The sequence below is a fragment of the Octopus sinensis genome, linkage group LG12 (genome assembly GCF_006345805.1).
Source record: "Octopus sinensis linkage group LG12, ASM634580v1, whole genome shotgun sequence".
Classification (NCBI taxonomy): Eukaryota; Metazoa; Mollusca; class Cephalopoda; order Octopoda; family Octopodidae; genus Octopus; species Octopus sinensis.
Window position 1 is genome coordinate 6,105,224 of NC_043008.1, and position 17,083 is coordinate 6,122,306.

The window sequence follows — 17,083 nt, forward strand, 5'->3', positions numbered from 1 at the left end:
TTTATTTATTAATGTTTTTCTCCACATTGACTTGTGTAGGTTGAACTCTGTAAAATGTCAGAGAAAGAAATTTACCTGTTTCTTGCAATTATCATCATCATCATCATTTCACGTCTCCTTTCCATGCTGGCATGGGTTGGACGGTTTGACTGAGGACTGGTGAGCCAGAAGGCTGCACTAGGGTCCAATCTGATCTGGCAGAGTTTCTACAGCTGGATGCCCTTCCTAACACCAACCACTCCGAGAGTGTAGTGGGTGCTTTTATGTGCCACTTGTATGAGGACCAGTCAGGTGGTTCTGGCAACGACCACACTCAAAAGGTGTTTTTTACATGCTACCTGCATGGGAGCCAATCTGGTGGCACCAAGGTTGACTTTGCCTTTCATCTTTTCAGGGTCGATAAATTAAGTACTAGTTGCATACTGGGGTCAATAGAAAAGAATATCAACATTGTCCTTCTATTATATAAAACATACACTGAATATTAACATTCTAGGAGAGAAGAGAATATACAAGTGGCTCTTATATCTTTCAGTTACGCAACAAATGTTTCCATTTTATAATCAAAACATCAACTTAATTCTGTTTCCTCATGGGAAAAGTATTCCAATTTTGTACTTAAACAAATGAAACCCTGTCAAAATTTATTCTTCAAATGAAAGATCTCACAAAGGATTTTTTTGAAATGCTCATCATTCAGAAATAGCAAAAACAGTTTATTAAAATGCTGAAGGCAACTATAAATAGCGAAATAGTTAAAAGTTTCCATTATTAATAGTGATTTATTTTATTGTTGAAAATGAATGAAAGATATAAAATTGAATAATGGCTCCTCCTCCGATGAATACTATATAATATTTTCCTTCATTGACTGAGTCTTTCAGGAATTATTTTTTAGATTTGGTAAACCATAACCATTATCATTTAATGGCTGTTTTCCATGCTGGCATGAGTTGGGCAGATTGACAAGAGCCTGGCAAGCCAGAGAATTGCACTGGGTTCCATTTGTCTGTTTTATTATTATTATTATTATTATTATTATTATTAAAGTGGCAAGATGAAAGAATTGTGGATACAATGGGCAAAATGCTAAGTGGCATTTTGTCTGTCTTTACATTCTGGGTTCAAAGTTGACTTTGCCTTAATCCTTTTGGGGCTGATGAAATAAGTACCAGCGATACACTGGGGTTGATGTAATCGACTAGATTCTTCCTCACAAAATTTCAGACCTTGTGCCTATTGTAGAAATAATTATTATTACTCTTACTAACACCAACCACTCCAAAAGGGCCAGAGGAGGCTGGCATCGACCACAATTGGATAGTGCCTTTTATGTTCCACTGGGGAGCCAGTCAAGGCAGTGCAGGCATCAGCCACGTTTGGATGGTGCTTTTTACGTACCACCAGCACAGAAGCCAATCGGAGTGAGGGGTCTGGCATCGACCATATTCAGTGAGGTTGCAGAATTGTTAGCACACCAGTCAAAATGCTTAAAAGCATTTTGCCTACCTCTACGCTCTGAGTTCAAATGCTGCCAGGGTCAACTTTGCCTTTCATTCTTATGGGGTTAAGAAAATAAGCACAAGTTATGCACTGGGGGCGATGTAATCAACGATCCCCTTCCCCAAAATTTCACACCTTGTACGTTTAGCGGAAAGGATTATTATTATTATTATTATTCCTATTATCAGATCTCGCATGATTCTCCCCTGGTACCATTACCACTGCTACAACATGCTATACACTTCTCAAGGATGATGTATTGAGTTTTTACTTCACTCTACAGATCTGACTCTTGTGACATCCCCCCTCCTGCCAAAACAACAAAACAAAACAAGATAATGAGATAAACCAAACCATCTCGTTATTTCTATTAACAACATAACGAATGTTCAACTGATCACAGTTGCAGAAGAGATGATAATTAACAAGCGTAAGAAACTGGTTTTTTTCTTTTCTAGATTAAAATGTTTGCCAGAGCATGTAAAATGATAATTAAAATGTTGCACCTTCCAAAGGTAATTAATAAGTACTCAAGGAAGTATTTAAGAAATAAGCATCTTGTTGCGGAAAAGCTATTTGGTAAAACAGCTCAACTAATCTTCATAGAAAATTGTTATTACAAAAGCAACTACAAACTCGGTTTTATATATTTTTACTAAATTTTTTTTGATTTAAATTCTACAATTTATGAGAGCAACATCTATCCTTTCTTTTCAAAACAATGTGAATTCTGTTGTTCTTCTCCCATCTCTCTCTCTCCAACTTTCTCTTTTCATTTCTTACAACCTTTTCACTTTCTGAATAATTTTGTAACATTATTTTAACAGCAGTAAGTATATAAGTTTCTCAAGTATAAAAGGGAGCGAGAGAGAAAAGAAAAGCAAAATTCATTTAGCATATAACAAACTGTATCATATGATCCAAATATAAGAGAATGCAGAACATAACCAACAGACAAGAGAGAAAGAAAACGTCATTTTATTTATCTCTCATGTTCTTTTTCTTGTTCTATAACATAATTGTAATTTCATTTGATTATATTTTGAATTAAAGGAAAACTCGGGGAAAGAAAACTAAAACAGTATTACTTTGTGTATACAGACATGATTTCTGTAGACGTATATGGTGGGTTTGTGTGTTTTTGTTTATGTATGTAAATGGATGTAGTTGCATAATAGTTACATAACCACTACACCGTTTGTTATTTTAATCATTAATTCATTATGCCAAACGTTGGTGACGAGACAATATTGGGAGTGTAAGACTGTCACCCATCAGTGATTGGGCAAAATATTTTCTTTGCTTCTCTATTTGAAACTGCAAAATAAATATTATTCTAAGCAATTAATTCTGTGTAACGTATTTCTAATCCAATAAATTTTAGGCTAATAATTCCCAGAAAGAACATATTGTTCAAACAAAATGTGATTCTTCTGTTGTTAGACCTGATGCTCTCTGTATGGCCGATAACCTAAAAACTGACATAGAACAAAGCTAGGAGTGGTTTCATATGTGGAATTGTTTAAATTAACAATCAATTATATTTAAGCTTTCCTGTATACAAACTGACTATAACATCTACACTACGAGATGATTTATGCTAGATATTGACTAAAATAAAAATGCAGACACAATGAGACCAAACCATAATTTTTCAATTGCTACACTCATATATTCTCCCACTGGGTTATTATACCACAATTGTTTTATGGTGAAATTATGGAGAAATCAAACAGATTTTGAATAACAAGATGTCTAATAAAAATAATACCAGCAAACTGAGCAGTGTTGGTCTAGAGACTTGTTCTAATAGATTCCCACCCCCCATCAGTTCAACATATTGCCTCTTACTGGTGAAGCCAAGTTAGATATAAGAAAATTGAGCGTTAAGACTTCTTCATCCAATTAAATGAATCTTTATCTGATAATAAAACCAACTCTGTTGAATTCCTCTCTTTAACATTATTCAAATGAGAAAGTTCTGGAGGGGAGGAGAACATAAACTGAATTTCAGGACTTGAAAGGAATAGAAAATAGTTAATTGGATCAATGGAAAAAAATTCTTGGCATTTTTAAGGAATCATTTAAATAGAGACAATGTTGAAGTTTTCCGTTTTTCAGGGAATCTTCTAAACGAATTTCAACGACATCCAATTTCACAGCATTTCTATGTTATGAATTATCGATATGTTTACACTTTATTATTTTTTAAAGGTCAACGTCTCTATTTATTTATCTTAATATGTTGTCGCTTCATTAACTTTCTCTTTAATATGTCTGTTGCTTATTTTAACGTATTTCAGACTTAAGAGTTAATGTTCTGAATGGAATATTGGCAACACCATGGTAGAACTGTTTTCAATTTGGGCCTCTATAGTGGATTTCTACCCAATTATTGAGGTGTCGGGTTTAATACTTCTCTATATCCTGACTTTTAGATTAGCAAAAATGTCTGATGCTCAATTCGTTCTCTAATTCCCATTTTCATTTATAAGCAGTTCTAAGATTATAAAAAGTAAAACTGTTTGAATATTCCTTTCAAATGTCTTAGAAGAACCTACAAATTATTGTATTTAGAAATATTTTTGAAAACCTTGATCAGACAAGGAGTTATTTTTCTTTTAATGTCAAACCTATTTCACCTGTTTACCTCATCACCACCATCATCATCATCATCATCATTATCATCATTTAATATCCATTGCCCATGCTGGCATAGGTTGGATGGTTTGACCATGCTGGTAAATTGAAGGGCTGTACCAGACTCCAGTCTGATTTGGCACAGTTTCTATGGCTGGATGCCCTTTCTAACGCCAACCACTCTGAGAGTGTAATGGGTGCTTTTGCATGCCAATGGCATGGGTACCATTTAATCTATTAATTTACATCATTTCATTTTGCTGATAGACTTTCAAGGACTTCTTCACATCTAAAAGAGTGTCATGGGAGATAATATTATTTTTACCCTTCAGTACCAGACAAATACTGAGTGAATAAATTCATAATCAAAGAAATTCCAGATATGACCATCTTGTTTCTTTATCATTTTCTTTATATATATATATATATATATATATATATATAAATAAATATAGGTAATAAAAACTACAATAAAATATCCAATGATTCTTCCCTTTTTGAAACGATAGTATGATATTTGAGTGAGGCTTGTCTGTAATTTTTAGCAGGTTGAGTGACTACCCTAGAAATTCTGTCATTGAGAAACTGTATATGTAGAGTGTCTTGCAATTCTTCTGAATTTTCACAAGGAATGATACTAAAGTGAGGAACCACTGAGAACATTTATGAGGCAACACCATAACTTTGTAAGGATTTCAAAGGAATTTAATAATTAGAAAAGACTGCAGAGGTTTTTTACAGTTATGGCTGTTGGTAGATTACAATAAGCAGCGTAGTGTGGACATTTTATTTATTTATTTTAGTTGCAGATTTACATTTGTATTAAACTCTGGAACTTGTGGCAAAGAAGAAAAAGCAACAATAATTAATCCTTCAAAAATACATTAATACCTGCTTCTCTGAGTTTTTGGTAAAAAAACACAAAAGCTCTGATATTTGACGTATTAACTAATCCGATCTCCAAAGTTTACTCAAGGGGAAGAGTAAATAATAAAACCGTTATTCTGTGATTCTTAAAGTCAAAAAGAATGTTATTATTTTCAGTATCAATATATGAACTGAATGAAGTATTTCTTCAGCTGTTTTTATGGTTTTATTGTCTTTTTTTTTGTTTTTTTCTTACATCCAATTTTTCATGCTAAGATAACCAAAATGGAATTTCTTTGAAGAAATCTTTCACAACAGGAAGATTGTCCAACTGGTAACCAAACTAAAAACTCATTTGTCATTCAGATCCAATTTTCCATGGTGAGATGACCAAGAAGGAGTTTCTTTGATGAAATATTTTTTTTTTACAAGAGGAGGTCTGTTCTATTGACAGCTAAAAGTAGAAACTAATTTATCACTGAGACAGACTGAAACAAGGAAGGTTCTATCACTTGCTCAAAGACACAAGAGATGGCTGTAATAAGGATTGAATGTGGAACTTAGTCGTCAGTATCCCATCACTTTAACCATTATGCTGTTCTATATTACACAAAATATTGGCTTCCCAGTATATATATTAAAAAAAATACTGAAAATATTGGAGTTTAAAGATTCTGTTAGACATTGCATTTTATGAATGAAATATAGAATTAAATTTGTGGTTAAATATTTGTCATAATTACCCAGATCCAGGCTTTGAGTTCTTTGATTTATTCAAACTTCTATTGAATTGAAAGGTAAGAAGAATAGGGACAATATCGATCCTTTCTTCTAAATTGAAGAATCCTTTTACTTCTAAGTAGAAGAGACCAAATCAAAATGTCAGTCAACATCCAGATACTTTGAGGTTGATATATCAGAAGAAAATGGTTTCTTCAAGTTGGCAGCTAAAGATGTCAGTGAATGATGACTTAAACATGGATTTTTACTTTCTTTCTTCCCCCATCTCTCTTAAAAAACTTTTCAGTGTTGATGGATAAATCAACAAAAAGTTGATTTGTAGAAACAAATCAACTTTTTGTAAGTTACGCAGCTCACCCAATGTTTTTATTTTTCCCTGAACAAGGACAATAAAACAGGAGATGTCAGCGATATTTGAGCAGAGAAAAATGATGGACTGAATTCAATTTAGAAAAACATCAAGTATGACATTCATATATTGCAGCTTCAATATTTATTTTCCATGCACAAGAAAGCTTTAACATTGACTTAGGAAACAGGTGCACGACTAACCTATTTCTTTACTACCCACAAGGGGCTACACACAGAGGGGACAAACAAGGACACACAGATGGATCAAGTTGATTATATCGACCCCAAAAGGATGAAAAGCAAAGTCGACCTCGGCGGAATTTGAACTCAGAACGTAAAGATAGACGAAATACCTATTTCTTTACTACCCACAAGGGGCTAAACACAGAGGGGACAAACAAGGATAGACAAAGGGATCAAGTCGATTATATCGACCCCAGTGTGTAACTGGTCCTTAATTTATCGACTCCGAAAGGATGAAAGGCAAAGTCGATCTCGGCGGAATTTGAACTCAGAATGTAGCGGCAGACGAAATATGGCTACGCATTTCGTCCAGCGTGCTAACGTTTCTGCCAGCTCGCCGCATGACTAACCTTCAGACCAAAGACTAGGATATCCTTCAACTCACTGTTTTACAGAATTCTAGTTCTAATTAATTGGGACTCATTTGCATTAGTTAATTAAAAACACATACGCACACATACTGCCATCTATGTATCACATCTAATGTGACAGCATTGTTGAAAAGCAAATTTATTGTGATAATCATCCCAGGATAACATCTCTTATGGCTATGTTGTTTTTAGAAGTACAAATATATTGGAGGGAGATGGAAATCATCTCAACAGGGGTCAGCAAGAATGCAAGATATACTTCAGCCTTGTTAGGTCTTGTCAATTGTGTGTACTCACAACTAGTGACATGCTTGAATGAGATCTATCATCTCCAGTACATAGGAAAACAGTGAACAAACATTCACTGGTATTGCATACAGCGGCTGGCTGAATAAAAGTCTATTATATGTGATAGAATCAGAATTAGAATAAAACAACTATTTATGTATCATACACAATGTAAATACATAACTGAAGGGCAAATTTACTGTGGTATTAGACCAGATATAATATTTCCTATGGATGTACTGTATTGCAAAACAATATACATATAGTGTTGTAACCCTTAGTTCAATCTGGTTTTGTTAAACATTGTACATCAATGCTTCTTTACCTTTGATTAATTAAAGTAGTCTTGCCTACCATATGAATTACCAACCATTATGGTAATGAGAAAAGCCAGACTTTTAATCTACTAACATTCTAATAACATTATCCTGTTATCTAATTAATATTAAAACTAGAGGGTTGTAGATTAGTGATTATATCTGTAGCAGGGTTTACTATCACTCCCTGATAACTGTAATGTTTTTAATTCATATACAACAATAATATCATTGAGAAAGGCATGAAAGCCATGCAATCTTAATGCTTGGCTCTGATAAGAAGATTTCTGTCTCATGGGGAGAATCAATATTAAATACCTGAGATTAAACAAAAGTACCCAAGAAATAAATAGCTTGATCAGATAATAACTTGTTATTTACATATATGAACTTCATAATCTCACAGACTGGGTCTTCTTGATTCCTCTACTTGAAATAAATATTTAGAAAAACAAATTTAGCAAAGATATATCTTAGTGCATCTCATAAGAAAAACATAGAGACGTCTTCATTCTAACTAAAAAGCAACACTTACATTGTTAAAGGTACAAATCATTGAGTTTAAATATTGTTTTAACCCTAGTTAATCATTATATTGAGGAAAGTTAAACAGCAAGGAGTGGCTGTGTGGTAAGTAGCTTGCTTAGGAAACACATGGTTCCGGGTTCATTCCCACAGTGTAGCACCTTGGGCAAGTGTCTTCTACTATAGCCTTAGGTCGATCAAAGCCTTGTGAGTGGATTTGGTAGATGGAAACTGAAGGAAGCCCGTCGTATATACGTATATAAATATATATGCATGTATGTAAGTGTTTGTGTGTCTGTGTTTGTCCCCCCACCATTGCTTGACAACTGATGGTGGTATGTTTACGTCCCCGTAACTTAGCGGTTCAGCAAAAGAGACCTATAGTATAAGTACTAGGCTTACAAAGAATAAGTAAGAGAGTAAAAAGAGCAATACAGAACTCAACTGAATATTTTGTAGTTTTTAATTAAGTACCTTCACATTCTGAGTTCAAATCTTGCATTCAGCACTATATTTTATCCTTCTACAATTGATAAAATATAAAGATTAAACCTCTCAAATGAATCCTTTCAACTGACAGGGACCACCCACAAACTTGTGGAATGGTGCTAATATAATAAACCAATATCATCACTTTCCATAAATTCATTTCAATTATAAAGTAGATTTCTGACTGTATATTTTCGGGAGAATATTAATGGTGAATGTTTTCCACAGTGTTAAAAGAGTGCCAGCAATTTCCAAACTAGAATGATGTAGTAAGTAAAGTTTGCTGCCATTATGTCCTGACATAGATCCAAATATAATATAATTGAAAAAAAAGAAATGCATTGCAAACCAAAGAATACTTTTCTTTATAAGAATAAAGCTTTCACGTAAAATTACATCCAGCTATTCAAAATGAAATTCTTTGAAAGTAACTCCAGTTTAAAGAAGTCTGACATCAAGAGATTTCAAGAAAAATCATCAGAGACTGTTGTTCTGATTATAATTTATGTAACACTGTATTTTGTCAAGAAAACTAATTTAAGAAAAAAAAAGAACCAACGAAAGCTTTGCAAAAGTTCAATAAGATATAATAAGATATTCATGGTTAGAGATAAGAGTACAGATTAGACATTTGGATCGGAGTTGGCTTAGAAAAAATTGGCTTAGGTACAGCTGCACATATTAATATGGTTTGGCAACTACTGCATTCATTAAAACTTCTAGGTAGAAGCCAGAGGCTGTGTGAAGTAGGATGTTATATCCTATTGATTGTCCATGGTATATATATATATATATATATATATATATATATGTTTCTTTATTGCCCACAAGGGGCTAAACACAGAGGGGACAAACAAGAGCAGACAAAGGGATTAAGTCGATTACATCGACCCCAGTGTGAAACTGGTACTTTATTTATCGACCCCGAAAGGATGAAAGGCAAAGTCGACCTCGGCGGAATTTGAACTCAGAACGTAACGCCGGGTGAAATGCTTAGGAAGATCTTCATGAGACGATGGATGAAGGTTGCAAATTGTCTCTTCCAACATCCCAAAAGTAGCGAAAGGTCCCACCCAAAAGCAACTTAGATGGAGATTGAAAAAAGTCTGCAATAATCCTATGTAAGGGAGAGAGCAGACAAAGAAGTCTGGGTTATCTCTTTTGCTGTCACACATGGTTTGTCAATATATATATATAATTTCAAACTAATAATAAAAGGGTAAAATTAATTAATTAAATTAATTAATTAATCAATCAATTAATTAATAATTTTACCAAGTAGATCAGTATGTTAAAATAACCTTTATAGGTAAAATTATACAAATATTCTATAATTATAATTAGGGGTCAGCTAATTGCTTCATACTGAATTTAGAAATAGGAGTTAAAAATTCCTTTTCTACTACTGTAAGACTCTCCCAGATAGTAACACTTTTTTAGGTAGGCAAAGAGAAAAATAATGAAAACATCAACATGACTCCAATTAGCCACAGATGCGTTTTGAGATTAAAGTGTTTAATTACTTACTTCTCTCTTCAGTGAAGCATTTCCAATTATAAAATTTGAAAGTGCTAGGGTTTTACTCTTTGCCTTCGTAAAAAAGTGTGTTACTGTCATGGAGATTCTTACAGTAGTATAAAAAGGAATTTTAAACTCCTATTTCTAAATTTGGTGTGTGTTGAAGCAATTAGCTGAACCCTAATTATAATTATGTTTATAATTATAGAAAAAAAAAATATATATATATATATATATAGGGGTTTGTATGATTGTATGTAGAGGGATATATATTATTCAAAGGAATTCCAACTCTGTCTGCTTTTTGTGTTTTATTCTTTATAATATTAATGTAGAATATAGAATATATAGTATAAATAGTATATATATATAGTAAAATGAAATGAAGTATTGATTGTCTTATTGAATAGATGAAATATTGAATATCAAATATTAAGGGACTAGTATACTTTCTTGCATTAAAGCAGTCTTCAAGGTCCCAGGTTGTGACAGGAGTATATATATATATGTATATATATATATATTGCACAAGTGCTCTCACACATACACAGAGATGTGTGTATGTGTGTGTACAATGTAAAGTAAATCTAAATATCTAATGCCTTGGAAGACACTAACAGCACAAATTATTCGTTTGACTTATATTCTTACCTGATTAAATAACCATTCATCTCTATCTGGAGAGACGAAGATCACAGCTGTTTTGTGAAAAATGTACAACAATATTGAATATAAATTTTCATTTTTTTTTTATCAAACATAAATTTAAATAAATAAAGCAAATAAACAAATAGATAATGAGAATTCTTCCAACGCAAGAATTTATAAATCAGTCTGACAACTGATTTCAATTAAAACGAGTGAGCAGAAGGGATTTTGGTGTTAGTCACAGAATGTGTGAAAATAGAATCGCCTGTTAGCAAGAAGAAACAAATCAAAATCACATCCAAGTATACACATGCTCGCTCACACACACACACACACACTGTATAGGATAAAAGTCAAATAGCAAATCTAACCTGTAAAGTAATGCAGAAGACCATTGCATAAGTATGTGTGTATGTATGTTTGCTTGCATACACCACATTATTATCATCATCATCCTTTAACGTCCATTTTCCAAGCTGGCATGGGTTAGATAATTTGACCAGAGATGGCAAGCTGGAGAGCTGCACCAAGTTCCTGTCTGATTTGGCTTGATCTCTATAGCCAGATGCCCTTCATAATGTCAACCACTTTACAGGGTGCGTTGGGTCCTTTTAATGTGGCACTGGCATAAGTGATTCGGCATACACAAGTGCTTTTTACATGGCACTAGCACAGGACCCTTGCAAGCCAATCTTCTTCATCGGAGTGAGTGGCCTTAACACTTCTGCTGTGGAGGGCAGGTCTTCTTGAATACAGCCAGGCAACAGATATCTCTGTCCTTTGTCATCTCCACTGAAAGGATCAGTGTCCTGTGGTTGTCCTTCAGTAATTCCTCAGGACACATATGTTTGTATAGAAAGAGGTGTCTGTCTCTCAATGATGCATATCAGCAAAAGATGCAAACAATAGCAAGAAAACCAATAAACTGGTGCATTGTAACAGAAATACCTTCCTTGTTATTTGTTGTCTTTCAATTATACACATATTCTGTTGGTAGTGTTGCCCTTTTAACTGCAGTGAATGACAGACTGACCTGTAGGAACCCTTTAACTACCATTGCCAGTGTCCCCTAAATGCTAGATGTTATGATGTACTTTAAGTAAAATGAAATCAAACATGAACAAAAGTGGGAGTTAGACATTAAAGACATAACACAGTAACCAAAGCAGAGAAGTAATATTCATGATGTATTTGTCTCATATGAAATGGGGGAGATATATGAAGACCCATTGTATATAGGCTGGGATTAAAATGATAGTTAGAGGATCAAAAACAAAGCAGAATAAAAGAAGCCACATGTTTATTCTTATCTTTTACTTGCTTCAGTCATTAGACTGTGGCCATGCTGGGGCAAGTGAAGAGAACAAAAAAAAGCCAAAAACAAAAAGAAAAAAAGAAGAAAAAAGCACACACACACACAGAGATCCAAAGAACTTTCCTTTCATTCTCTACCTTAGATGTCAATCAGTACAAATTTAGGATCATCAAAAAGTGATTTATAATAATGAAAAGAAAAAAAAGATTTCATGCTTTTGACCTCATTTTAAAACTTGCCTTTGATATAAGTATGTGTGCTCAGGTTGGAATTGAACCTATAAATCCATTTTCCATGTATAGTTCCATATAGGTACCTCAATGTCATAGATAAGTAGTGTGTATACATATATATATATTCTGCGGGCTTTTAACATACTTATCCACTACATCCCTGATGAGCAGTATGCATTAAAATCAATTTATGTAATTTATAACCCATTCTCAGTGTTATCCCTTTTGGACTGAACTGGAAGTAAATTTTACTAATTAAATTTTTACCTCATGAAAACTAAAAGCAGAAGTGCACTCATCACCACCTGAAAATCCAATTAGTAAACCTTTCACCAAGTTTGGCCTAAAGTGGTTGTCACTTTAGTAAATAAATTTAAACACCATATAATTTGACATTTATTCATATTACTTGACAGATTCTTAGCAAATAAATGTGCTGAAAGCCTGCAGAAAATAAAAGCATTTGAATTCATGCTCAATCACAGATACATATATAGTTCTAGAAGTAGAGCACCTGAAGATGGTTGAATGACTTACCAATTGAAATGCAGTGCTGTTAGATACATTAGACATGAGACAGTAAAACAAAACTACTCGAGCAATAATTGACCACCATCACCAGCGGTATATGTAAATGTAAATTGATAAGATTAACTTTGGAAAGAATAATGATTAGTGATAAAGAATGAGGAGATTAGTAAAGCAAGAATATATGGAAAATAGGGAAAGGAAAGGAAAGAGGGGAGTGGTGTGAGGTTTATGTAACAAAAGGAAAGAGCGTTTTACACGAGACAAGTTTTCCAAAGTGGAGAGAGAGAGAGGGGGAAAGAGAGGGAAAGAGAGATGAACTGTCACTGCAAAATGGTTGATTATGACAAAGCTGTCAAATTCTTTTACTTTGCAACATTTCTCAGATGTGGCTTCAATATGGAAGACATATATATTCACATATTGAACGCAATAAACCCTAAATCATTTTTATTCAATTGAAATTATACTAATAATGGTTTCAGATTTTGGCACAAGGCCAGCAATTTCAAGGGAAGGCATCAGTTGATTACATTGACCCCAGTGTACAACTGGTACTTATTTTATCGGCCTTCAAAGGATGAAAGGCAAAATTGACCTTGGCGGAATTTGAACTCAGAATTTAAAGACAGACTAAATGTTGCAAAGCATTTTGCCCAGCATGCTAACAATTCTACCAGCTTGCTGTATTATAAAGTTACACTAACAATGGTCTGAAATTGTGGCACAAGGTCAGCAGGGTCAGGGGAGGAGATAAGGTTATTACATTGACCTCAGTGCTCAACTGGTACTTATCTTATCAACCCAAAACGATGAAAGGCAAAGTTGACCTTGGCGGAATTTGAACACAAAATGTTAAGACATGAAATGCACCAAGCATTTTGCCAAGTGTGCTAATGGTTCTGCCAGCTCACCGCCTTATAAAGTTACACTGATAATGGGAAGAAAAAGTCATTAACATTAATGACAATTCTTGTCAGGAGCGCATGGGAGATAACTCAAAGTTGTAAACTGATAAAAATTAAATAGAGATACACAGGTGTGGTAGGGAGAGTGAATGAGACTTTCTGTAACCATAGTGACAAGCACAAACATGTCTTGGCTTTATTAGCTTTTCTCAGGCACATAACAACCTGGTATTAAAAGGACTCTGAAGAAATATGGATTTTGTGTGAAAAATATCTACTGATTTGGCAATTTAAAACCATGACAACAGAAGATTTATCAGGAATAACTACAACACGAATAATATGTAGTTAAGTATGTCTAGTCTTCTCTTCATGTTAAATATGTCTATTAGAGAAAATATAATGTCTATGAGAGAATATATGCTGGTCGATGCCAGTGCCGCCTGACTGGTCCTGTGCTAGTGGCATGTAAAAAGCACCATTCCAGCGTGACCATTGCCAGTGCCTCCTGACTGGCTCCCGTGCTGGTGGCATGTAAAAGGCACCATTCAAAGTGTGGCCGATGCCAGTATTGCCTGACTGGCCCTCGTGCCGGTGGCTCGTAAAAGCACCCATTACATTCTCAGAGTGGTTGGTGTTAAGAAGAGCATCCAGCTGTAGAAATTTTGCCAGTTCAGATTGGAGCTTGGTGCAGCATCCTGGCTTGCCAGCCCTCAGTCAAATTGTCTGACCCATGCCAGCATGGAAAGTGAACGTTAAACAACGATGATGATGATGAAGATGCATTGCAGTGTTTACCATAATCAGATGGTATATCTTCTGCAACAGACATGAAGTTTGACTTTTGAAGAGTTTAAAGTGCACACTTGTAATTCTGGCAGCAGTGGCTAATGAGAGAACATCATTGGAAAAATCTCTGCTTTTGTGATACACTTAACTCTTCTGATTCAAGAGATATGTCCTATTTTCATCTTTATGTCATCTTCATCCACCCCACCACCACCACCACCATCACCACCTTTGCTGTCACCATCATCAACTGGTACCCATGCTGGTGGTACATAAAAAGCACCCTTCAAACTTTGGACCTCATGGACGCAGTGACAAGTGACCGAGACCTTTGGCAATATACTGTGCTTGAGAAGATCTCTCAAGCCGGTGTTTTTTAACAGGCACCCATGCCAGTTGCATGTAAAAAGCAGCCACTACACTCTTGGAGTGGTTGGTATTAGGAAGGGTATACTTCTGTAGAAACCATGCCAAATCAGATTGGAATCTGGTGCGGCTCTCTAGCTTACCAGTCTTCAGTCAAACCGTCCAACCCATGGCAAATGATGATGATGATGATAATATATATATATATATATATATATATATACACCACTCTATATATATACATATATATATATATTACTCTTGGAGTGGTTGGTGTTAGGAAGGGCATCCAGCTGTAGAAACACTGCCAAATCAAGATTGGAACCTGGTGCAGCCATCTGGTTCGCCAGCACTGAGTCAAAATCATCCAACCCATGCTAGCATGGAAAGCGGATGTTAAACGATGATGATGATGATGATGATGATATGCACCACAGAATTTTGTCAGTGAACAGGTTGTGGTCTCAAAGCGACGAAAATATTTTGGCAAAATAAATATAAATGTTGAAGTGAATCTAACGGTATTTGTGTGTTTCTTAAATGGCTTATTAACACCTTTTACGCTGCAATTGTTTTCGTTCCAGCACACGATCTCAGATCAGGTGACTGTCTATGCAAGTACATTTTCGTTTTATATATGTATATATATAAAGTGGTTGGTGTTTGGAAGGGCACCCAGCTGTAAAAACCAAGCTAAAACTGACCTCGCCTATGATTGTGCCATATAAGAAGCACTCAGTCCACTCTTTGGGGTGGTTGGTGTTATGAAGGGCATCCAGCCTAAAAACACTGCAAAACAGTCATAAGTCTGGTGTAGTCTTTCTTCTACCTGGCCAGCTCCTGTCAAACTGTCCAATCCATGCCAGCATGGAAGGTAGATGTTAAATGATGATGATGATGATATATATATATATATATATATATATATATATTCTTCTTATTCTTTTATTTGTTTCAGTCAATTGACTGCGGCCATGCTGGAGCACTGCCTTTTAGTCAAAGAAATCGAGTCCAGGATATTTCGTTGTAAGCCCGGTACTTATTTTATCAGTCGTTTTTGCCGAACTGCTAAGTTATGGAACGTAAACATACCAGCATTTGTTGTCAAGTAATTGTGGGGGGGACAAACACAGATACACAAACACACACACACATATACATATATATATATATATATATATATATATATACACACATATACATATACGATGGGCTTCTTTCAGTTTCCATCTAGCAAATCCACTCACAAGGCTTTGGTCGGCCTGAGGCTATAGTAGAAGACACTTGCCCATGTGACTGGTAAGCAAGCTACTTACCACACAGCCACTCCTGAGAGAGGGAGTGTGTGTATATGTGAGACAGACAGTGACAAAAACACAGATAGATAGAAAGATAGATAAATAGGTATGCACACACATATTCACATACACACACATGCAATAATGTGTGTGTGTGTGTGTGTACATTCGTTATAGAATGTATGAATGTCTTTGGCCACTCTGATTTAGTAAGGTAGTTTAAAGGTAAATATTTGAGCTGGAAGGAGAGAAAGGTGAGACGTTCCTCAAGTGAAACCTGATAAAACTGTTAAGAAACTCCCTGTAAAACCAAGCATTCCATTCTTGAAAACGGTTAGTTGCTACAGCAGCCAGTTAGTTTTTCTTGTAGTCAAGCAAATACAATGCATGTTAAGTTTTTTTTTTTTCCTTTTAATTTTTTTTATGTATATATAAACATATATATATATATATATATTTATTTAAAAAAAATTTTCCCATTTTAACAGAAAAAATATCCAGAAAGGTAGAGACAGAAATCTCTAAATCTGGAAATGCACAGTTCCAAAGAAGTAGAGAAATCGGTGAAGTACAGTACGAGCAGTAGCAAGAACGGTAGCAGCGGCAGCAATAACAGGAGGAAGAGGGAAAGATTGGGTTCAAAAAACCAAAGAAATCAACAACCAAACCATCACGTACTCACCATTAGATCCTATAACCTCCACTTTGAAACGGCGGATCTCATTATAATTGCTAGTTTTACAACTGTACACCCCAGAATCTTCATATTTAGCGTGTATGATAGAAAAGACACTGAGAAGCGTTCCTTGTGGTTGCAAAGGGTAATGATTGATAAATATTTTCGCCTTAGAGTTTGGTTTGAAGAGCTTATCTTGCTTGAACCAAAGGATAGCAGTGGCTGGCGGATTCTTGTGTCTAGCGGTAATGTTACACTGAAGTTTTACGGGGTCGGCAATCCTCACAACGACCACATCTAAAGGGGAAGACAGGGCACAAAAAAAAAAAAGCTTGGTCTAACAATCAACTAATATTATGATGCAAGGGTTTTTAAAAAAATAAAATTACAAAAAAAGAAAAAACAACGAAAAAAATGAGGCGCAAACATTAAACAAAACACATTAAATAAAAAAACAAATTGCAAAAAA

The 17,083-nt window shown here is 34.8% G+C and overlaps 1 protein-coding gene across 1 annotated transcript in view; it reads right to left on the reverse strand.

Moving 5' to 3' along the window:
• Positions 1-17,083, reverse strand: part of LOC115217811 (hemicentin-1) — a 342,388-nt gene that overhangs the window by 150,517 nt on the left and 174,788 nt on the right. The window contains exon 6 of the mRNA XM_036508071.1: positions 16,621-16,911. Within this exon, the coding sequence (XP_036363964.1) occupies positions 16,621-16,911 (291 nt within the window). The remainder of the gene's footprint in view (positions 1-16,620; positions 16,912-17,083) is intronic.